Source organism: Stigmatopora nigra, chromosome 10, assembly GCF_051989575.1.
Source record: "Stigmatopora nigra isolate UIUO_SnigA chromosome 10, RoL_Snig_1.1, whole genome shotgun sequence".
NCBI classification, from domain to species: domain Eukaryota; kingdom Metazoa; phylum Chordata; class Actinopteri; order Syngnathiformes; family Syngnathidae; genus Stigmatopora; species Stigmatopora nigra.
In genome coordinates, this window is record NC_135517.1 from 698,513 (window position 1) to 723,265 (window position 24,753).

Below are 24,753 nucleotides of genomic sequence, written 5' to 3' on the forward strand. Positions count from 1 at the left end.
ACAAGTACAAGTACATCTCCAATTATATGTAGTAAAAATATATGTATTTGTATTAAAAGCACACCCAAGTACATGTATTTCTAGTACAAGTTCAAACATGTGCGCGTACTTAAGTTTAACTAACCCCGGTCTGATCTTACCAAAAAATGTATATCAGTATTTCACTATTTTGCTCCTGGGGGAATAAACTATCGTTTTTTTTATGGATGATGTCTTTTTAAGGATGCAATTGCAATATGTTACGACATTGACTTTTGGCTTACTGTGGTTGGTTGTCATTTGTCACAGTATAATAAAAAGTTTTTTAAGAGGACCCGTGGGGGGAAATAACGGCAGTTAGTTTTTTAAAATACTTTCACCAACTACTTTTTTAATTGTTTTTTTTTTTTTTTGTACTTGAGTAATTAATAACATTATACTGTTGTCCCTATTACTTGAGTCAGGATTTCTGGTCTTGGGCGAGTGACTCATCTTGTTCTAATGGACGATCTTTGTTCGCCGTGGCAACGTGGGATGGGCGGAGTGCCGGTTGCCATCTCGCCGCTGATTGGCTGACAGCACAACCGCTCACTCTGCTATATAATGTGTGAATGAGCGGCGGCCGGCGGCTACCTTCGCGCCGCTTGTCCACGTCCAAAATAGCCTCCTAACGAGCAGGCTTGCTCACCAAACACCAAGCGGGAAGGCAAGAGGACGTAAACGGTTGCTTCTTTGTGGACGGAACAAGTGAAAGGACCTGCGCGACCCAGAAATAACCGGTAAGTGATTAAATCGCCCCTTCTCGGCAGGCTCGGCTTTTCAAATTGCGCATGCGCCACAAACCTACACAATGGAACGTGTGCTTGCATGTACGCATGCGTGAGGGCTCGGGGTCTTCCAATTCATTAAATTTAGTTTAAAAAATACCAATAACATTCACGATGTTGTTCATACCACACAGTCCGTATGTGACGTGGGATAATTTAATAATTACCCGACGTGAACGCTTTACCTTCTACCGAGTTATATGATGTCAGCATGATTATGTAACATGTATCCCGATGATATTGCAGTAAATCGGTTGAATAAGTATGAGTCAGCAGGTTTATATTTCGTTCTACTGTCCGATTGTGTTTCATTTCCGTATATTTGGGATTCGAAATGATTGGAATGAGCTTATTAAAATGTATTTTGACAGCCGCCGTGGGCTTTAAATCATCTTTATGGGCGCTGTTGCAAAGAAAGAAGTAATTGGAGTTGAAAGTATGTCAAGGTTGTGGACTTTCACTCTTCATAATGTTTAACGTGTTCAACGGGGCCAAGACGACAATGACTTGTTGTGCTTGTTAGTTATTCAAAGCATTCCCTTTCATTTTTAGTCAGTCATGTTAACTACCAGCCATTCTAAGTTTCCCCCAAGCAAGTAAAAAGACAAAACAATCCCTGATGAGGCGTTAACGTCAACACACGTTCAGCCGAGGGCTAAAATATGGCTATCAGAACTGGAAAAGTGGAATAGTAGAGCAGTCTAAACAAATATTGAAACAGTGCTTTGACTTGACCACTCTTTTTGACGAGGTCAAATGGCGTCACGGCCGAGAAATCTCCCCGACACGCTTCCAAGGGTCTCGTTTGTTTGCATACAGACGAGCCGCCGGCAGCTGCTTATTGACCTCGTTGGCAGATAATGCTAATCCGCTATTCTGTCGGGATGGCAAGCGGCCAGTTAACCACGGGGCGGCCATTTCAGCTCGTTAAACTTCACCACTACTTATTTACTCTTGCCGTTTTACTCGGCAAGTCTTAACACGGCCGCGGCCTGAGGAAATGGGGCACGCAAAGTTCAAAAGGGAACGTTAACATGACAACTAGGTTGTTATAAAAGTTGCTGCTAGCTTGTTATAAAAGTTGCTGTTAGCTTGTTATAAAAGTTGCTAGCGGCGTCAAGCTTCAGTGGGGAAAGGAAATGCTAATGCAATAGCGTAATTAGCACCCGAACCCGGAAGTCGTTTTTGAAGAAAAAGACGAAAAATTAAAAATTTTCTTTTTAATGTGGTTGTTAGATTTGATGTTAAATTTAAAGTGGACCTGGAGGAAAGTGTGCTAACTTGTGGGCATAGGAAATCGATTTAAAAAGAACGGTAATTAAAAAATATATAATTTATAAAAAATACATAATTTGTTTTAAATTACCGCCACTTTCGATTCCATTTCCCAAAACGTTGTCAATGAAAAATGACAAATTAGTTTTTCTAAACTCTAAAAACTATGTAGAAACATGGCGATGTGTTTTTTGACTAAAAAATGGAGTGACGGCAATTTCCTGTGTTGCTAATTTCCGATGAACAAAAACAAACGGCAAATTTTCGAGTTTGTTTCCATGACAACGGAGTTTAGAAACTACCAAAGGCAACACCATTTCGCTACAAATCTGTTTGGGAATGTTCTGCGTTTGAAAAGCGGCTTTTGTCCAAGCCCCGAGACATTTCCAAGGCGAGGCCATGACACGCCGCCTGCTTTTTTGAACGCTTTCCAGGTGGGCCTCCATTTTGGACAGCTGCCAACCCTCCACTGGACCGCCATTCTGGGCTTTGGGCCATGTACTTATGCAACCACACAGATTTTTTCCCCCTTCCAATTTTGTCTTGTGTGTGAGATAATAGGATTTTTTTTTAAAATTTGATAGTGCTGTAGTGACTCAGAGGATTTTTAAAGCGTTTTGGCCATTGACGGCGAGGGACGTCAAAATTATTTGAAGCGGCACAGGCGACTTAAAGATTTGAGGTTCATTTTGGGATAAGTTTTGACAATTTTAGCTATTTTTGGGGACGAATGTTGATATTTTTAGCTATTTTTGGGACAAATGTTGAACATTTGAGCTATTTTGGGAGAAATGTTGATAATTTTAGATATTTTTAAGAGAAATGTTGATAATTTTAACTATTTTTGGGACAAATGTGGATAATTTGAGCTATTTTTGGGACAAATGATTATTTGAGCTATTTTTATTCTGAAAAAAATGCATCTTAATAATAAAAAATATCTCGATAATAAAAAAAATCAGTTCAAAACAAAAATAAAAACTACTGAGTCATGTTTCCGTCAAACAAGTCATGCGTTGATGCAACGTGTTTGCGTGCAGGTGTGTGTGTTTGTGGTTTTGTGTGTTTGTGGGTGTGTCCACCCTCATTTGCATGAACACCCGTGTCACCGAACCCAAAACAAAACACACGTCAATGCATTTTCCCCTATTTTTCCATTAGCGAAAGTCATGGAGCTTCACGACAATGTCCTCGGAGAAATTGTACCTGTGGTGATTATAGGTGAGCCAAAACAACACACACACACACACACACATTTAGATCCGGGAACAACCTCCTCGTGTGCAAATGTACAGTGACGATGCAAAAAAAACTCGTATGTTTCGTAAGTAGAACTTTATATGTAAATTTGACTGAATTTCGTAACCTAAAAAGGTTGTACCCTGAGGCATTTGTAAGTAGAGGTATGGCTATTTTTTTTTTAAAGCCACTTAAGTTTGTATTTTTTTAGGTTAAACTTGCACGGTGCAAAACTAAAGCAGAAAATTTGATAGAAATTTGTCCAGAAATTGCTTTTAAATTTATAAAATAATCTTTTTGTCATTGTAACATTGTAGCTTTCTACCGACATAAAAAATGGCCCCCAAAAAATACAATTTCTACTCCACTTTGTTGTCTTTAGTGTGAAAAAAATACAGTAACTTTTTGGGGATTCATTTTTTTAAGGGGGTATAAAATGTCCAAACCAATCGCATTTCATCTGACATGGTTGTGAAATCCAAGTCGGTGGTCACGCGAAACTCAAAACGTTGTCTTTGTGTGCGTGCGTGGCGTCTCCTAGGCAACGGGCCGTCCGGGATCTGCCTGTCGTACCTGCTGTCGGGCTACACCCCCTACCTGTCGCCCGGGGCATCGCACCCGGACCCGCTGCTAAACAGCAAGCTGTCTGAGGAGCCCGAGCTCCCCCTGCTGGATCGCGACCTGAGCTACCTGTGCGAGGGCCTGCAGGGCCGCTCGGCCAGTCCGGTGGCCGTGCTCTTCGACTCGCTGCTGCTACCCGACTGCGACTTTGGCCTGGAGTGCGAGTCCCCGCTGGAGTGGCGCCGCCGACCGGAGCGAGCCGTGCGGCACCTCGTGTTGGGCAAGGGGCCCCCCGGGGGAGCCTGGCATGTATGTCGAAAAGAGGGGGTGGGGCTTCGACTCATTTCAAGAAATAGTATTATATTGTTATTTCTTCTTTTTTAGGCCATGGAGGGGTCCATGCTAACACTCAGCTTCGCTAACTGGATGGAGCTTCCGGGACTCAAAATCAAGGACTGGATGAAAGACAAGAGAAGGTACGCACGCACGCATATCTGGCAACCCATTTGAAAGACAAGGGAAGGCACCCACACATATCTGGCAACCTATATGAAAGACAAGAGAAGGCACCCACATCTGGCAACCCGGATGAAATACTAGAGAAGTCACCCATACATATCTGGCAACCTGGATGAAATCCAAAATAAGTCACCTACAATTATCTGGCAACCCGGATGAAAGACTAGAGAGGTCACCCACACTTATCTGGCAACCCGGATGAAATATAAGAAGGCGCCCACGCTTATCTGGCAACCCGGATGAAATACAAAAGTCACCTGCACTTATCTGGCAACCCAGATAAAAATTTGAATATCCTCGTGTTTACAAGAGTCAAAAGTCAAAATCCGATAGCAAAAGCAGGACATGAAATGCCACAAAAAACAACCGTGAACAAGAACTGATCCGTATTAAACCAGTTTTTTGTTCCCTTGGCAGAAACGCGAGCAACGACCGCGGCACGCCGGCCGAAATCGCCTCATACTACCAGCACTACGTGAGGCAAATGTCCCTGGAGCGCAACTTTGCCCACGGCACCTCTGTCACCTCGGTGGCCTGGCGGCCCGACGACTCCCGGGGGTCCGGCAGCGGCTGCTGGCGGGTGGACGGGGTGCGCCGGCTGGACGTCGAGGACTCTGAAGGTACGCCACCCCTCCGTAATTATTCCATTTTTTTTCCTCCTAAAACGTCTTCCTCGTTCCTCGACCAGAACTGCCTTTCTCCCTGCTGGCCCGCAACGTGGTCCTGGCCACGGGCACCCACGACGCGCCGGCGCGATTGGGCGTGGAGGGCGAGTCGCTGCCCTACGTGTGCCACTCCTTCTGGGAGCTGGAGGCGGCCATTGCCCGCGGCGAGCTGGAGCAGCCCTCGGAGCCGCTGCTGGTGGTGGGCGCCGGGCTGACAGCCGCCGACGCCGTGCTGGCGGCGCGCCACTTCAACGTGCCCGTCTACCACGCCTTCCGCCGAGACGTGACCGACCCGGGCATGGTTCTTAATCTGCTGCCCAAGATGCTCTACCCGGAGTACCACAAGGTCAGACTTTTTCCCTCTCTATTACTGTATGAACAGTTTTTTTGAGGATTTTATTAATTAATTTTGCGAGAAATTTGATATAATATTGTTTTCTGATAAATATAAATATTTTGAGACCTCGGAACCAACATTCATTTCTATTCCATATATTTTTCAATCATAACATTAAAAAAAAAAAAAACCTTGCTATGCTGCCACCTAGTGGTTTGGCGGTTCACCTCAGCCTGAACTTTTCCTAAACTGCCATTATCTTCTTGATTTTTTTTTGTCAGGTTCACCAGATGATGACGCAACAGCAGCACCAAGCCACATCCCCCCTGGACATCTCGTCGTCGTCTGCGTCTTCGTCCTCGCCCTACGCCGGCTACCTCAGCTTCCCTCGCCACCACGTGGTCTCCTTCCGACCCGACCGCAAATGCGTGCTGGAGTCGGACGCCGGTCGGCGCACCGTGGTCCCCGTGTCCAAAGTTCTGGTGTTGATCGGCGCCCACCCCAACTTGTCCTACTTGCCCGAGCGGGGGCGCCACCTGGGGGTCCGCACGGACGAGGCCATCACCTGTCGGAGGAACCCCTTCGACGTGGACCCCTACACCTATCAGGTCTTGGGCGCCGAGGGGCCCGGCATGTACGCCATGGGCCCGCTGGTCGGGGAGAACTTTGTGCGCTTCCTCAAGGGCGGCGCTCTAGCCATCGCCAGCGACATCGCCAAGACGCGGAGGGAGGACGGCGAGGAGACCCCCCGGGACCAATGGACGGACAGGTGGCTCGCCGTTGAGGATCGGGGCGTGTCGCGCTCGTAGCCGCCGCCCCCATTCAGGGGGGGCGGGGCGTCAATTGTGCAATTGGACTTGAAAAGTTCCCCAAAAAAAACACTTCTTTTAAACATTTCTCCCGAGAACTACTTTTTTTTTTTTTTTTTTAGACATCTGGTGCTCCTTTTTTTCACTCATTATTGTTTAAGTGCAGCTAAAGTTGCTACGCTAGCAACGGCTAACCAGCGTTTACCTTTCTTTGCCTGGGAAACGTGACCAAAACAAAATGGCAGTTCGATCTGGACTTTTTAAAGTTTTTTTTATAGCGCGTGGTTAATCTTCTGGTTATGTTTTTTCCTCTTTTTTTGTCTTTTTTTTTTACCTTTTAAGACCAAGGTCGCGACTAGTAATAACTCTGTGTTTTGACCCTTTTAAGTGTCTTAAGGGTATATCATTTGACAAAATGCCCTCTAAAGGAATGCAATTTTTTTATAGTTTACTTGAAGCGCCAATGTGTACAAAATGTTAATTTTTTTCTGACGCTACAATATGACATTCAATGGAGAAAAAATGGACCTCAGGTCAACAAAAATGTAAAGTCTCCATTTTGGTTACATACTGACCTCATTTAACCTCACTAAACTCAAATTATTAACTACAACAGAGGACAAAAAAAGTTTGAAAGTTTGAATTTACCTCAAATGACGCATCACAGTTACAAAGAATCAAACTTTAACTCGCTTTCTTGGCGATAAATCCTCCAAAATGTCCGCATCCAAAGAATAATCCAAACGTGTGTCATTGAAACTTTTCTACACTTTCAATTTTAATCAACGAATGACAGCGACTCGGGTGCTTTACATTTTTTTGTCCGCTTCTCTTGTCACTGTACATGACTGTGTTTGTTTCCAATCAAATGGTTCCGATTAAACGCACTTTAGTGCAAATGCGGACATTTCACCCACTTATTATTTCTCCCCTCTCAATAATGTTTATGTTCAAAATAACCGAAACATTTCTGTGATCCGTCTGTGTGTAAAAATAGTCCCCCGTTGAAGCAAAACACACAAAACATCACATCATTGCTGTTTCCGTGGAAACCAAAGCGGTGTTTGGCAGCTCCCCGTGATAAAGCGCATACACGCCCGTTGCCATGGCGACGTCTGCCAGTGAGTCAGCTCGTTGCCAGGTGGTGACTCAGCAAAACATTTCCTTTCCTTTCTCGAACACGGCAATACAATCACGATATAAAAGCCGTTCTATGCTCTTATGTAGAAACAAAACGCTTCGTTTTTTTAGCATTCAAAGTTATCACGACCGCTAATCACGTTCCTCTGCAGTTCGCCAAACCGCCTACCCTCAAACCCGCATCATTAAGGGTTTTAAACTTCAAAATAAAACACTTGAACTCTCTTTAGGTGACAAAGGCGGATCTGAACACGATTAGACAAACCAAAGAAGAACTCTCAAAGCTCAAATCATGTGACACGTCACACGGAGCCATGTGTTTCAATGGTGTCTGGGAAAGACATTTCCTGTCTGTCTTTTGTTTTGACACCCAAACCGGATGCAGAGGTTGTTGGCAACGACTCACTTGAAACCCCACACGTACACATGACACTCGTACACAACGTCGAACGCACTACACGCACACACTCTCACTAGAAGCAAGTCAGTCTGGACGGAGGTCGCCCGGTCCGACGGAGACCGTGGAAGATTAAAAGGACAAAAAACGGCGTTTTAAACTCGTCACAAAGCAACGCGAGCTTGCCGCTTGGAAATAATGACGTGCCGCCGTTTTTAGAAAACTCCTATTTCCAAAAGAAGAAGGACGGGCCTTGGAATTGGACGAGCCATCCATGTTCACTCCTAGTTACAGGTTGCTAGCGAGTTAGCCACCTAGCCTCCGCTAGCTCGCAGTAAGTCTCCAACTTTTTTCGCTTCTCCGGTTGACTTCAGTCGTTTACTCCGGAAAAATGTCTTCTTTTCCGGGACGTTTAACTACTTGGCCCGCGGCTAGCATCGGGTGAAAAGCTTTCTTCTCTCCGGCTCCGTGTTTTTTCCCCATTGGACTTTTTTGGGGTCCTTTTTTTTTTTTTAAAACAAAAAGTGGACTTTGCTCTGTTGTGACGATTCCGCGCCTTCCGAAAAAGGACGCCATTGATTTTTTTTTTACCATTGGGAGTATTTCATAACATTTTGGGTTTTTTTTTTTTGGACTGGAGAAGATTTTTCTTTGGATTTTTCTTTGGCCTTTGCGGAAAATGGATGCGGGTATAGAGAAGGAATGCAGCGCATTGGGAGGTCTCTTCCAGCTCATCATGAACGACATGAAGGTAAGTTTATTAAACATTTCTCAAAAAATATATAATTATGGATTACATAATCGCAGTATTAGGAGCGAAACGCTACTTTCGTTGTTGAAGTGGTTTTTCCACTTCCTCAATACACATTGTCGGGCTTCCCAATGTTTATATGATGAAAATAGTAACTATTAACATTATTTCTGTCAAAAAATAAATATCCAAACGTTAATATTCTTACTATTATCAATTTTAACAACCTAAATGTCATAAAATAAGATTGCGAACAAACCTGCTTTTGTTTTTAATTGACTATTTGGGCGTTTTAACACAGGTGTGCCCTCAAACTAATCGTATCTCAAGACATAATACCTTGATTAATGAGTTTGTTTTTTTTTAAATCAATTTTTGACTTGTGTAGTAGTCAATGGCAGTGACGGAATTTGGTCCATGGATTAGTATCTTTGTTGGACATTGTGAGGAAATTCCATATTTAACACATTTTAATGCTTTTTGACATCAGTTGCTGTTTAGCAAATGCCATGAAATCAATTTTTTGGTCTAATTTGATTGGCTAGCTCAATTTAACCATAACTAATGTCAAAATGAATAGATGGAAAAGAGGAAGGAAGGCAAAAAAAGGAATAGTTTTGGTTTTGTCAATTTTTTTGCCTATTTTTTTAGTCTACTATGATTTTGTCAGTTTCCGCAGCCTGTATGAATAAATATGTAAAAAAAAAACCTGAAAAAATAACATATAATGTCATTTGCAATATTTTTTTCGCACCTAAATATAGTACATTTATAGTAATTTGTATTTAAATGATGATTACCTTCTCATCATCCTTTTCGTTTTCCCTACAAAATATTTTTTTATTGACTTTCAAAATAAAATGACAAAATGTGACTTAAAAAATAACATTTTGGTTAAAAAAACATATAAAAATAACATTTTGGTTAAAAAAAACCTCAAAAAATAACATTTTGGTTAAAAAAACATAGAAAAATACATTTTAGACTATTTCCCTACCCTACTTTTTTAGATAGATATTGTTCTTTACTCCTATTGGCCGGCTCAGGTGCGGGTTTACAGCTCATCAAAAAAAATCCCATCTTGAGAAATCCAACGACATCTCAAAAACGAAGAACCCCGCGTTTCATTTTGCCGTAAAACAATTTGTCGCTCGCCTGAGGGAACCCGTCCAGCTAGACGTGACGCCATCGTACCGGCACGTTTTCTGCAGAAAAGGGCGTGCGCGTTGGTCGCTTATCCTCGGCGACATCTCCAGCGAATTCATTCGTTCAGTCGAGGTCACGTGACCCTATCGTAAAGTTATCGGCTCGCTAAATGCTTTTCTCGTGATGCTAATAATGACAAAAATGCGCCATGGAAAAACACGATTATTTTGACTGTCAATGTATCACTTATTATTGTTACCAATAGTCCACTAAAAATATTTTGTTCTCATTTTAGCTGTAAAAAGTGTCGCCATATTGAAAAGCTACGGATTTTTTTTTGCTAGCTTGACGTCCTCGTGATATTCCAATCATTTTTTTGCGGACGATTATCTCAAAAGATGAACGCGGTGAAATATGCGAGGTGAAGGTGCGCAGAGGGTGAAACGGACGTGAGTCAACAGGTAACGAGACGAATGGAGGGCGGGGCTAGGTGACTCATCAACTGCTATTTGTTTAGCCACGCTTTAATAGTACGTTTGATTCATCAAGTACGTGCGGGGGGTGCCGTAAACAGCTCCACCTGTCCTTAATGACACGCCGGGGCAACGAGCGGAATGAACAAATTGGCGTTCCTGGAAATGAGCTTTGGCAATCAGGCTCCGCCCCCTTTGTTACCGCCGCTTGTCTGTCAAACTTGGAAAGCATTTGCACGTTTAATTCATTTGAACTCATTCACTCGTTCATTCATTTTTTGGACTTTTTATGCATACTAGGATCCGCAGGGGGTGCTGGAGCTTAGCTCAGCTGACCACCTTGAATCGGTGGCCGGCCAATCGCGGGCCAGGAGGAGATAAAGCGACAAATTAGCGTATAGTTAACCTAGCATGTCTGTTTTGGGGAATGTGGGAGGAAAGTGGAGCACCCGGAGAAAACCCACACAGACCTAGGGGCGATTGTGTAAAATCTCCAACTGGATTTGAACCCGGGACCTCAGAACTTTGAACTGTTTTTTTGTTTGACTTGGCTTGTTGGAATTGACTTTGCTAAAGGTAACAAATAGCTTGTGGAAAACAAATGCTAGTTATCTTAAAATACTTAATCATTACTTGTAGCTTTGCTAGAAATCCTTGGGACACTTTGTTTTCCGACTTTTGTTTAGTCTACTGGTGTCAAAGTGGCGGCCTGGGGGCCAAATCTGGTCCGCCGCATCATTTTGTGTGGCCCGGGAAAGTCAATCTTTCTATTTTAGGATCAAATTAAAATAAAGAGTATAGATTAGTATATTACATTTCCACATTTCCCCCTTTAAATTCATAATTGTCATTTTTAATCAATTTTTTCTGTGTTTTTAGTTCAAAAATAATTTTGTAAAATATAAAAATATAAAAAAGCTAAAGAAAAACAGTGTTTTAGATCTATAAAAAACGGAATATTCAGGGCTTTTAATCCAGTTCTTTTAAACTATTAATTTAAAAAAAATCTAAATATTATATCTAAAATGGCCCACATGAAACAAAAACTGGTCCAGTAGCGTTACCGATAGCTTCCGCTACGCTAGTCGTGAACCCGCGTCTTTTTTGCAGCCTCTTTTTAAAAGTGGCGGAGTGATTTTTTCTTCTTCTTTTTGACGGCTGGGCGGCCTTCCCTCGGTCGTCCGTCTCCAAGGACGGCCCTGAGGTTTCTCCTTCTAAATTTAGCCCAGGGTTCCTCCGATCTCAGCAGCTGGAACTCCCCGTAGAGGTCATTCCATGGAAATGGAAATCACGCTCACACAGCCGCCAGTCATACGGGAAGGAACAACGAGGTCCTGTGGCCTAGCGGCTAACGCTAACGCTAAATGAGGTCTTTCTTTGGACCCGGCCTCGGTCGGGACTCCCCTGGGTCGTCCCTCGCCACAGTAAATAAAGATTAAGGAGGTCTCCTTGGCAGGTGACTAGCCAAGTCGTTAACGCTAAACCAGCTCGGCTCATCGGATAACGGCTAGCGGAACTTTTTATAGCGGGGGCTGCCGAACATTGTCATATTTTGATTAATTTTCTTCTTGCTAGGGGGGGGCCCTAACAGAAAATAATTGAGAAGCACTGCATTATAGGAATATTGTTAAATTTGGAGAGTTAATTTTTCGTCTCTGTACACTGACATAAAATAATATTAATACTAATAACCAAAGCAATGACCGGAATCTGACCTTCTTTAAATTTTGGCACATTATAGATTAGCGCAGACCTTGCATAGAACCGTCAAATTTCTGAAAGCCGGCTAGAATTTCAAGCCCAGGTGAGAAGTACCCAGGGACGCATTCTCTCCAAAAGTCTTCCATTCTGTTTGGAGACTGCTTCATAAACTTTGACCAAAAAATGGCGCGCCAACGTTTTCTCATATTAAAGTTAGCCAATAGCCTCACAGTCCATTGCTATATTTCAGTATTTGTTTCTTTTCCTCCTTTTTTTAACAAGGATTCGGGTTAAACAGCCAAAATTACAAAATTAAATGCTTCCAGAACTTTTTTAACTTGAATATTTAGTAAGTAGACAAGTACTTTTTATGTAAATTCGGTCATTCGTTCCACCGTCTTCAAAAAACGACCTTTGCAAATGACCAGCATCCCAACTTTCTATTAAAAAATGCTAGAAACAGACAAACATGAATTTAAAAAAATATTTATTTATGTAATGACATGAATAACAAGCATGTAAAAACTTGTTCTATGCGTGCAGGGTGAGGCCGCCATCATGTTACTAAGAAACTTTCCCTCTAAAATAACACACACACACAAACTGTATTTACATTTAGAAGGATTTTGTAACCTGAAATGTTTGTAGCTAGAGGCATTTGTAAGTAGAGGTATCTCTTTATGCTACATTGTTAGCATTTTAGAGGCAGAGCGCCATTTTATCGGAGGTCGGACGGGTCGCGGCCGAGCAGCTGCCGCATTCGGCCTCGGATGACATCATCCGTCAAAACCGGTTTGTGCCGCGGTGCGCCGGGAGCGCCGTTTCCAACCTCCACCTGCTTTCGCTACGCTAACGATAGCAAGCAGATTATTCCGTCTCAGTCATTGAGCAATTTTAGCCCGGCTCTCCATGACTCATCAAAACTGCAGATTATCTGACGATGAGAGTTTTAGCCCAGGCTATTAATCCTCCGTAATACCTCGAAAGCAGCGCCGCTGTTGTGGCGCTCCGGCGCCCCGCCAGCAATCTCCCTCCATTTTTTTTTAATCATTCGCAAGGTCATACGCAGCAAGCATAATAATCAGCTTGAGCTGTTAGATATGATGCCAAAAGGCTTTAAAATGGCGTTAAATTTGGCTCGTTGTCAGCGTGGGTCTCGATTTTTTTAAGTCGGGTTGTCATTTTGTCATCCTGAATGTAAAATAATGTTTTTTTTTGTTTTTTTTTGCAGGCTAGTTATCCCACGTGGGAGGACTTTGTCACCAAAGGAGTCAAACTTCAATCACAACTCAGGTAAGTGATGATAATGTGTCCAATTATGGGATCTCCAAATATGATTCATCTTTTTAATGGAACCATATGTGTGCCGAGCTAGCATAGCATGGCACACGCTAGCCAACTGGTAGTAAAGACAGTCGAAGACAATGGTTCTATTGAAGATGACGATGTGGCTTCCGAGGGTTCCCAGTTGCCCTGCCGAATGGCCTTTGACGCTCTCTCATGTGGCTTTTTAGCAGTCAGGCGTTCAATAACCCACTCACGCGGGGTGGCCGGGGGGAGGGGCTTGTGGTGGGGTTGAGGGCGTCGGCATTTCATCTCCTGTGTTTATCCACTGCGGGAAGAAATTGTCCGACTACAGTAGTAATACCTTGACATAGGATAAATTTGAGATATGAGGAAATATTACCTTGAGATATTGCCTTGAGATACGAGCAGATGAGACGGACAAGGTCGCCAAGTACGCGAGAGGTTGCTCATGATAACGGCGGACTGTTTTTATGGCCGAATCTAACTTGCATAAAGATATCCACCAGCAATGGGCATACAGGTTGCATCATTGTAAGTAAATAAATAATAATAATACTTTAAAATAATGTTGACTTCAGTGCTGAGTCCTAGTAGCAAATGTAGGATACAAGAGAGGATTAACTTACATAAAACATAAAAATATACATGAAAAAAATGTCCCACGGAAAAAAAACTTGATGTAGTGAAGCCGTGATATTCGAGGGATTACTGTAGTTCATTTCTATGGGGAAAAATTGATTTGAGACGTGGGTAAATTGACATACAAGCTTGTTTCCGGAATGTATTAAGCTCGTATCTCAAGGCATTTTATTTTTTTCTAATTGTTTTTTTCTGTTATTTTTCAGGACCACCATCCTGGTGACAGGAGCATTCCTGGATGCCTTTCAGAAGGTGGCCGACATGGCCATGGGATCCCGAGGTAAACACCCAATGGCCGTTCTTCTCCGTCATACCCAGACCCCTTCGTCATTTTCAAAAACAATGGTTGTCTCACTTGATGTAGCAAAATCCGTTGAATTTGGCGTCACGTTCATGTGGTGTGGTCCCGAATTGTTGTGGTCCTGCTAACGCTAATACTAAAGCTTTGGAAGCGGCATAACTCAAATTCCTCACGTCTCAAGTTGCTTAGGATGACAATCCAGTCCAAGTTCATATTGGGAACTGGATCAAATACTTTAAATTCACTCAATGACCCCAAAAGCACCAGCGCGAGGGCCAAGCGGCACCTGTTAGCACTTAGCTGAGCACTAGCTAAGCGCTAGCTGGTACATGTTGACGGAGCGCATTCCCCCCAACTGTGTTGTTACGTTTGGGCGGGCGCATTCTCCGGCCCGTCAGCTGCTGGCCTCGACAGCTGACGCTCCACCAAAACAAGTTTCATTTGAAATCCAATTCAATACTTTTATTAACTTCTAAAGATATTTTAAGTTTTCACCACAAAGTCCACAAATAACAACAACAAACAGACAACTAAATAATCAATAAATAAGTCGGTAAGTGCAAAAATAACAAAAAAACGGACAGGTTAATAATTAATAAATAATAATATTGCGTCTATTGTTGTCATAAGTGCTCGCTTTTTTTTCAGAAATGTCCAAATTTCCAAAGTTTTGTCGTCTGCTGCTTTTCTAGAAAGAAAAATCTTACTTCCCTTTTGCGTGACTTATTTCCACGGCAACCGATGACGTCATCGGCATCACGGGGCTTCTTTTTTTCACAATGCAAACTCACTCACACGCACACGCGCGCGCACGCACACACTGGCATCACAAGGTGCCGATGCAACATTGCGGAAGTTTCCCAAGGACGGCGGCCAATGCTAAATTATTACACAACATCATAATAATATTAATATATATATACATATTCTTTAACAATGTGGGTATATTAACTAGCGCTTAAAAAATAACACGCTGTGAAAATCAGTCCACAAATCAGAAAAATCAAAAATATAGGGAGAATGTATCTTAAAAAAACACCAATACAAAGAAATAAAATTTAAAAAAATCCATTTATATTCAAATTTAAGGAGAAAAAAAACTTATCTAAAATCAGTAACCAGCATTTTTTTACAACTATTAAAAAAAGAATAAATAAGTCATGCAATATTTTTAGAACCATTTAAAAATAAATAAAAGCCATCATGAAACATGAAAACTTAAATTTTGACCAGAATTTAATAGTTAACGTCAAAGAGGAGAATGAAAAATTAATGTTATTGGTCTTCAAAATATGAGCCGTCATTTGTATGTCTTTGTGTGATATTAATAACTATGAGCACAAATGTGGCCCACAAAAAGCCTTGGTAATTCAATATGGACGCCACACAATGGCGGCCAAAGTCTTGAAAGGGGAACATAAAAGCATCGAAACTGCGCTTCCCTGCGGGGCCGTACGCAAACGGGAACCCCAAAGACCTCACCCAAAACTTTTTTTTAAACACAAAAAAGTACATATTACTTCATATTAAGAGCTTTCAATGAAACACTAGTTAGCTAACTAGCTAGCTTGCGCAAACTGCCGCGTCATCCCTCCCTCCAGCCCACAAAATGTTGTCCTTTCTTCGCAATTTAAGAGTTTGAATCTTCATAAATGTTTTTTTACGAGCGCTTTAATGTCACGCCGTTCCTTGAACAAATGGTGGGTTTGTTTTAATGGCCTCGAGCGGGAGGGAATCGAACAAAAAAGAAAAGTGTTTGGCGGCGGACGCTTTGATGACTCAATGGCGAGGAAACGGCGATTAAAGCAAACAAGCCTTGGCCACACCTTTATGTGTGCGTCTTCACAACACAAATGGACAAATACAGGAAGTTATATGCCGTCGGATTCCGTCATTTCCTGTTTGTTTTGGCGGGAGGCGTTTGTTTATTTTTACGCAGGCATCCACGGGACAGCTCTTTTTTTCTGTTATTTTGTTATCACCAAGCAGCCATTGCATTTTGCACATGGTCATAACGTTCCATTATTTTGAAAGGAGCACACTCACTTCCTTTTCAATGATGCGTCAATTGAATTGAAAACTTTATTGTCACTGTACATGAATCCATATTTCAGTGTAGAGGTTTTTTTTAATGTATTTTGAATTCTTCATGTATAGTGGGTATGCTGTTTGTGTTTTTATTTGATTTCTTTGCAAGAATTAACTATAAAAAAAAGAAAATAATTTTAAAAATGAGAGCATATACTCTGTTTTATTTTTGTAGGATCAAAAAAGGGTCCCAAAATTTCTGAAAATTTCTCTTTAGCTGCCACAAAATGTGATATTTTTTTTTTGTGGGGGACGTTTGGCTGCTCCGGCACCCTCCATTTCGGTCTATTGAATTCCCAATGCTTTGTTTTTTAGGCGCCACCAAAGAGATTGGCTCCGCCTTGACCCGGATGTGTATGAGACACCGCAGCATCGAGTCCAAACTCAAACTTTTCACCACGTAAGACCGTCGGCCATTTTAAATCTATGCTGTTATTCAAAGAAAATGTAAATGAAATGTCCCCCCCCTCCCCCTCCCCACACAGAGCCATCTCGGAAAGTCTGATCACGCCGTTGGAGGTCAAGATGGAGGAGTGGCGTAAAGTGGCCAATCAGTTGGACAAAGATCATGCCAAAGGTTTGTCAACATAACTTTGAAAATCTTGATTTATATCATTATGATTATTATTATAATATATGCCCCTCCCCCTGCCCCAGAATATAAAAAGGCGCGGGCAGATATCAAGAAGAAATCATCCGACACTGTCAAACTACAGAAGAAGGTGAAAAAAGGTAAGATTCAATTGTGAAAATATGATCCATAACTCTCATTGTCAATCCATTTAATTCAGTTTAGTAGTTTATAAAACTATTCAGTCTAGTAACCTTAAAATCTAAACTCACATAACAGAGAACATCCATTAGCTTCATGCTTATATCAGGTGTAGAATTATGATGCTATTGAGTGGTGGCGCGGTGGTTGAGTGGTTAGCATGTCGGCCTCACGTCTCTGGGGTCTTGGGTTCAAATCCCGATTGGTTCATCTGCTCAAATTCAGGGCAGTCCACTTGTTTGGAGTTTGCATGTTCTCCATGGGTTTTCTCCGGGTACTCCCACATTCCAAAAACATGCTAGGCTTTGCTAGCTGGCTAACACTAAAAGTCGCTAGGTATGAGTATGAGCATGAATAATAATAATATAATAATGCTTGTTTATGTCATTGTGCCCTGTGATTGGCTGCCGACTGATCCTGTCTGCTGGGATAGACTCCAGCACCCCCCGCGAGCGACCCTAGTGAGGATAAAGTGGAAAAACGTTGATGCAAAACAACCGTGATGATCTTTAAAAGTATTTTCTATGCCATCTATCGCTGTTAAATTGACTTAATTCCCTTTTTTTCTTCTATAATTGTACAAAGGGAAGTTTTGGGGACACACCCAGTCTCCCCCAAACCAGAGATTACCACTTGGCAACAAATAATAAGAGCGTTTATCATCGTAAAAGCCGGGAAACGCCCCGACACGTCTTCAAACACACCTTCAAAAAAGGACAAAAAACAAAAACACCGCCATTATCAAAGATTAAAAAATTTAAAAAAACTATTTTCTTTGCTTTTTCACCCCCGCGGACCTTTTTTTCAGGGTGTCGTCTTGCTTCTAAATGTCTTTTTTGGGTTCACTGGAGTTCATCTGCGAAATATAATTACGCTGGGATGCACGTTTCCGACACGCTCTGTCATTACGCGGTGCGCCGCCGCTTCACATTGGGTTACCCGTGACGGGAGGGCGGAGCTTAAAAGGCGGGGGTCAAAAGGATTGAAGAGGTTTTCCTGAGGAAGCACAAAAACGGACCATAATGTAACTTCTGGTTTAGTCGCCTTCAAGTTGATGAAAAGTGGAAGTGAATTGGTTGCTGCCAGAAAAAAAAAGACATAAAGACACTATAATTAATTTAATTACTGATGATGAAAGACTGGGTTAGGCCTTTTGTGTCATTCTATACTTGATTTGATTCACTTTTAAGGCTGCCACAATAATTATATAACTTATGAAAGTTAGTTCTGGGTGATATAACAAAAATTGTAATCACAATTTAAAAAATAAAATGATCAAAGATATCGCTAATTATTACCATCTATTACATCTTTTTTTGTTTCAAATGTGAAACTTCAAACTTCTGTAAATAAGTTAATAAATGATTTTCCTCATGAAAATATGAAAGTAACTATGCTAGCTTGCTTACTTTATAAGATGAGAATACGAAATATGAAATTTGATGATGAGCGTTCATTTTTGAAACAGCGCCCCCATTCTCCGCGGTGGCCGGGTGGTGTAACTACAGTTTAAAATTCTTGATTTTTTATTATCGTTGACAAAAATTATTTCACAATAATTATGATCTGCAACTGTCCACTTTTAACAAATTAATCTATGATGACTCTCCACAAGGACTAAAAAGAATAAAAAATGACCAAAAATTAAGGAAGCAGAGCCACTATTGCGCAATACTGGGGGAAAATAAGGACAAATCAAAGCATGTGAGAAACAGCTGATTCACTATTGCGTCACTTTTTGGGGAAACACGAATCTTGCTGATGTGTGTGTGTGTGTTTGTGTAATTTGTAGGAAAAGACCAAGCACGTGGACAATTGGACAGCGCACTGCAAGACGTCAACGTCCGCTACGCCGTCCTGGAGGAGACGGAGAAGCGGGCTGTGTGTCGGGCGCTCGTAGAGGAGAGGGCGCGCTACTGCACCTTCGTGACCATGCTCAAGCCCGTCCTGGTTAGTGTCAATCGGGGGTGCCGGAAACAAGCGGTCTGGTCGAGCTTGTCGCTTTAAAGACGTTGTGTTGCGTTCAGGACCACGAAATCAACATGCTGGGCGAGGTGACCCACCTGCAGACCATCCTGGAAGATCTCACCACGCTGACCGCTGAGCCCAACAAGCTACCGCCGGCTAGCGAGCAGGTAACCAGATCTGGTGTGGGTTGAACTGGATTAAAGGGCCTGAATATTCTATTTTTTATAGATCTAAAACATTGTTTATTTTTTAGCTTTTTTAAATATATTTTTAGATTTTACAAAATGATTTTGGAACAACAAAAATCTATAATTTAACCTGATGAATTTGCAGAAACTAAGTTCTTGCTTTTGATATTTAGCTATTTTTAATGGCAATTCCTATCCTTGTTAGTTTTACTTTGTCGCCCTCTAGTGGAGTACTTATGCTAATATTGCTGTTTTACCTTTTTCCACTCATGTATAGTATTCAGTGTTTCACTCGTCAGTAAAAGAAAAAATTCACATATTAAAAACGTCTTTTCACGATATTTTTTTTTCCTCAGGTTATCTTAGACCTAAAAGGTTCAGACTTTAGCTACACCTACCAGACGCCGCCGGCCTCCCCTAGCAACACGCTTTCTCGCAAAAGCAGCATCAGCAGGTAAATTTCACCTTAATTTCATTTTTATTTTTTTACTTTTCCAATCCTTGAACACATGTCATCTTTTTGAACTAGTTACCAATCCGGATCTGTCCGACACGTCCCTTCCTTGGACTCCATCAGCTGTGCTGTGGACGGTGTCCACCTCCAGGTAACAATCTTTTCACCCTTACAACCACAAATCCCCCAAAAACCCGCTTTTACCTTCCTCAAATCGTCTTATAAATCTTAAGTTTCCTGTTAAAAAATACGAGGCCCCTTCAAAATAAAAGGACACGTTGCTTCTCCTGTTTGTATAATAGCCACGCCCCTCTCGGTACCTCCTGGGCGGCGACGAAAGCGGCCGCTCGCTCAGCGAAGGCAGCTCGCCGCGTCCGGCCGTGGGCCAGCGCGGTCACGGCGCCGGGCGGCGAGCGCGTCCGGCGTTGGCTCGCCGCGCCAGCCGGCGGGATTCCACCACTGTGAGACGCCGCGCTTGTCGTTGTTTGGTGTTGTCGTGCTAGCTCATGGCATCCCGTCACAGTCTGCCTCATGTATTTCCATTTTTCAAAAATCATTTTTATTTTTTAATGAATGTTAGTACATACCGTATTTTCTCACATATATGCCGTATTTGTGGCTGAATCGAGGGTATGGCTTATATGTGTACTAATCAGTGCTTAAAGTGAATGGCCTCCAGCGGTACATAGCTTGAGCATTGCCCACTGGTGTCCAAGTGGCGGCCCTGGGGCCATATCTGGCCCACCGCATCATTTTGTGTTGCCCGGGAAAGTCAATGATGTGTCAACTTTGTGTTTTAGGATGAAATTCGCAAATTAGCATTTTAGCATGAGAAAGCGAAAATAGTATTCTTGGATGAGGAAGCAAATTAGCATTTTAGCATGAGCAGACTAAAATAGCATTTTAGCAACTGGAAGCTAAATTAGAATTTGGCATCAGGAAGCTGAATTAGCATTTTAGCATCTGGAAGCTAAATTCGATTTTAGCATCTGGAAGCTAAGTTACCATTTTAACATCTGGAAGCAAAATCAGCATTTTAGCATCAGGAAGCTAAATTAGCTTTTTAGCATCAGGAAGAAAACTGGATCATAGCCTGAAAAATATTGGCTGTTAATAAGGAATTATGATATCACGATGGCTTTTTCATCCATTTTGGCTCCCTGCTTTGACGTCATTCCTCCATCGTTGTTTTTCCACCCACCACTCCCCCTGATTTCCGCTCTTTTTTGACAGGACGCCGTCGAGCAGCCTCTCTCGGCCGGCACTGGCGGCGAGAACGGCCTCCTGGCCCCGACCCACAGCGCCTACGGCGAGCGTACCCGCGCCATGTCGGCGTCGGGCAAATCGTGCTCGGCCCGCGATCAGCTGGCCCTGACGTTGGGGGCGCTGACGTCGGACGCGGCGGCGGCGCGCAGCAGCCGCGACTCGCTGCACTGCTCCAGCGGCTACAGCACGCAGACCACCACGCCGTCCTGCTCCGAGGACACCATCCACACGCACGGTAAGGGCCGACACGACGACATTTATAACATACCGATCGTTTTCATTTGATTTCGTCATATTAAAAAGGGCCAATGCCGACTCGCCCGGTCCCGACGATGGGTCTTTCGCTAGTTTGTCCGTCCGTCTGGTGTTGTGTTGGGCCTGGGTTTTGTTTCTTTGCTTAAACTCCGCCTTCCTTCTTTTCCAGCTCTAAGAAGAGAGCCTCCCCTCTATGGTACGTCTCTCTCTCTGACTATCCTACTTCTTTTCCCACTTTTTCGTCTGTCAGGCTTTTGCTATTATTGCTATTTCAAACAGGTGGCATGATTTTTTATGGATATTTTTAGGAAGAAATTACATCAATGAATGAATAAGAACATCAACTAAGTAAAGTTGATCAAAACAAACCATTCAATTACACTTTAAAGTCTTTTCCATTCCTCCTATTCAACTTGATTGCCCGTCGTTTGTCGCTCGCCTTTTCAAAATGTATCTTATTTTATCGCATGCCATCCACGGCGACCCATCGTCTGTCACTCAAGTTTTTCTCCCTCTTCTTTTCCAGTGGACTACGAGTCCATTTCCCTCCACGGCGAGAGCGACACGGTCTCCCTCCACCATCTGTCCCGCGGCGTGGGCGTGGCCATCCCGTCGGACTTCGACAAGTCCTCCACCATGCCCCGAAATTCGGACCTGGCCTACCAGTACCGCAAATTCGCCCAATCCAAGCGTCCCGCCTCGGCCGTCAGCCTGCTGGCCGACTCGGACCCGGCGGGGGGCGCCTCCTCGCACACGGCCACCATCCGCCGCAAGCCCTCCACTAAGCCGGCGTACCGCAGGGGCACGGTCAGCGGGGGCGTGCCCATCCCCATCTCCACGCCGCAGGTGCCCACCACGCCAAGCGGCGACGAAAAAGCCTGGGGAGCGCCCCCTCTGGCGTACAACAAGCACTACAGTTCCACGCGGAGCCTGGGGGCGTTGCCATCGCCGCTCTCCTCCCACTCGCCGTACTACCAGCTGATGCCCGGCCAGATGCCCGTCCCGGTGGCCATGCCCACGGTCCCACCGGACTACGCCCAGCGCTGGCCCGACCGGCCCGGGTCGGGATCGCACCCAAATCACGAGCCGGCGTTCCCCAAACAGAACCGCTTCTACGAAGCGCCCCAAAACCAGATGAAGGCGGAGCAAAACCGCATGCCGCCTCCGGCGCAGATGGTCCGAGCTGACTTCCAAAAGCAGGCGTTCCAAGTTCACCCGGCCCACCAGCAGAGGGCGCCTGTGGCCCGGCAGGAGAACTCGGTGGCCTTTGACCTCCCTTCTCCCCCCTCCGAGCGGGAATTGGGGATGCGGGTTCGAGGGGAGAAGGACATGGTGAACCTGATTAGGGGTGTCAAGCTCAGAAGGACCCTCACCAACGATCGCTCCGCCCCCCTCTTGCCCCCGCCGGCCAATCACAATTGAGGCCACGACGACGGTGGTCGTCTTTCCTCCGCTTTGTTGCCGTGCGGATTTTTGTTTTGTTCCGTGTGCGTTTTGGAACCGTTTTTGCCTTTTTGTTTCGCTTGCGGGTTCGCCGTTTTTGGGCGCCCATGGCGAGGCGGGAAATTTACGGAAATTTCCATTTGTTTGGCGTTATAATCTTCACGTCACTCAAAAGTTGGCTCCAATTTTGACTCTTTACAAAGAAAGGAAAAAAAACAAGATGTATCATTTTTATGCTGATTTTCACGACTGAATTTGATGTTGGGGGAAAAATAGTCAGCAGTTTTAGGATAGACATTCTCAAGAGTTGAGCTGTTTTTTTCTATTTTTATTTTTAAATGATAGTTTTTATTTTCTAAATGTCATAGCGGGCTATGAGGAAAAAACTTGGGGGAATATAGGTCCTCTCGCTGTACTCTGTATCGCCACTTGAGGGCGCACTTGGCTTTCATTACATGTTTAAGTTTTCGTAGTCCAAAGGATGCAACAACAAACTACAAAGTTGAGCTGAGGTTTCTCGTTCAGAGTTGGGCTGGATTTAATATTTGACGCTTTATTTTGCTGAATTTTAGGACTAGGTTGGCTTTCTCTCGTGCTCTGTGGTTGCTTGTTTATATTCCCAATCCAATGCTTGAAGCTTATTGTATTTTTCTGCAAATGGCTGCCCTCTTATTTTTGTAGAAGCGCGTCGACAACCAAAAAAAAAAAATCAAGAGAATGTACGTTTACTTTTTCTCCAAATGCTGTCACGCCGTTGGCGTGTGGAGTCGTCAAAATACATCTTAATTATATTGACAGTTCTCGTCGAAAATGTTCTTCCTGTCCTGTTGTTTTTTTTCCCTTGACGGGTCAATTCGTCCATTTTGGGTCTGAAATTCGGGGGTGGGGCTACAGAATCGAATTGGTTGTTGACTTTTGTCAAAAAGTACTTTCTGTGATATTTTGGCCAGAAAGTGGCATTATATTTTTTTCTGTGATATTTTGCCCGGAAAATGGTAGCCTATTACTGACAAACGACAAGAAATGCTAATTACGGGCAAAACTATGACAACACTGTCCAGGAAACGACGTTTGTTAACTTCCGGGACATGAAAAAATGATGGCGTCATTCATTGGCTACGACAATCAGGTGGTTCTGATTCGGAGCTTAGCATGTAGCTAACGCTTCAACGGAGCTGCTCCCCAGCCGTTATCATGGCGAAACGAGTCAAAATAAAAAAGAAATGCACCTCTCCTAAGGTGGAAGTGCAATTATAAAAACAAGCGTCGAAATTAGGTGAGGATTGTCTAAAACTTTGCTACGTGTGTGTATCGAATAATTTGGCATTGTTTGTCTTCAACCTGCTCAATGGACTCAAATTGAGAATTAGCCATCGCCTATAATCTTACATATTTACGCGTGTTCGTTATCAATATAATCATGAAATGTGATGCCCCTCACTAATTAAATCAGACCAAAAGCAAAAGAAAGTTCCCAAACATGCAGCTAAGCTAAAGTTGTTAGCGAGTTTCCCCATAGAAAAATAATGCAAATACAAAATGGACGCGTGGCGATGTCAAGTCACTAATTCAACAGAAAAGTCAATGAGATGTGGAAAATAAGGGCCAATTTAAGTCAGATGTGTGTTTATTGTATGATATATATTAAGATGTTTTGTTAATAGATATTATTCATTACATTTTATTATGACTAGGTCATTTCGGGGCATAAGTCTTGAACTTGCTTATGTGTTAACATTTGGTAAACAAGATTCAATCTAAGCAGCCAAATTCAAAGCACCGCCATATTTATTCGATTTCCGTGCCAAAAATGCATCGCTTTTTCACAGAATTCATGTTTTTTTGCCATTTAACCAGATGACTTTTGACCCCACGACCTCAAAATGTCACCGCCCTCTCCTTTTGATCCCCCGCAAGTTTGTCCATCTCCCCTCACCTCATTCGGCGTCCAATCTATTTTGTCGTCAAGTTAAAACAAAATGTTTAAATTTCTGTATAAATTCACCCACAATTTATTTTGTTTAAAATAAACAACGATTCCTCTATTTGCGGGTCACTTTGACCTGCCAACATTAGAACCAACCTAAGGTCAACCTATTGATTTCCTCCAATGGTCAATAGAGGTCATGAAATAGACACCCAAAATTGCATCAGGTCTTGTACTGATTCCAGATCAAACCAGATTGCAAGCGAGGTTATATTTTGACATATTTCAACTGTATTTTATTTATTTATTCCCAATTAGCTTTGCT

General features: G+C 43.1%; 2 protein-coding genes across 4 annotated transcripts; both read left to right on the top strand.

Moving 5' to 3' along the window:
* The first annotated feature begins 550 nt into the window (after window positions 1-550).
* osgn1 (oxidative stress induced growth inhibitor 1) lies at window positions 551-7,121 on the top strand. The gene is made up of 7 exons (XM_077725958.1): window positions 551-758; window positions 3,243-3,302; window positions 3,862-4,190; window positions 4,266-4,357; window positions 4,818-5,020; window positions 5,089-5,411; window positions 5,684-7,121. Exons 2-7 carry the CDS (start codon window positions 3,251-3,253, stop codon window positions 6,209-6,211), a joined length of 1,527 nt encoding a protein of 508 aa, XP_077582084.1. The 5' UTR covers window positions 551-758; window positions 3,243-3,250; the 3' UTR covers window positions 6,212-7,121.
* A 631-nt stretch (window positions 7,122-7,752) lies between these two features.
* On the top strand, window positions 7,753-23,316 carry mtss1 (MTSS I-BAR domain containing 1). Of its 3 annotated transcripts, XM_077725955.1 has the most exons (14): window positions 7,753-8,499; window positions 13,051-13,112; window positions 13,973-14,046; window positions 16,471-16,555; window positions 16,641-16,732; window positions 16,813-16,887; window positions 18,720-18,877; window positions 18,955-19,062; window positions 19,440-19,537; window positions 19,613-19,688; window positions 19,840-19,998; window positions 20,771-21,038; window positions 21,228-21,254; window positions 21,585-23,316. In XM_077725955.1, exons 1-14 carry the CDS (start codon window positions 8,428-8,430, stop codon window positions 22,478-22,480), a joined length of 2,250 nt encoding a protein of 749 aa, XP_077582081.1. In that variant the 5' UTR covers window positions 7,753-8,427; the 3' UTR covers window positions 22,481-23,316. The 3 variants fall into 3 exon arrangements, with proteins under 3 accessions (XP_077582081.1, XP_077582082.1, XP_077582083.1); XM_077725956.1 differs by lacking the exon at window positions 21,228-21,254; XM_077725957.1 differs by lacking the exon at window positions 19,840-19,998 and having other exon boundaries at window positions 7,756-8,499.
* The last annotated feature ends 1,437 nt before the right edge of the window (window positions 23,317-24,753 follow it).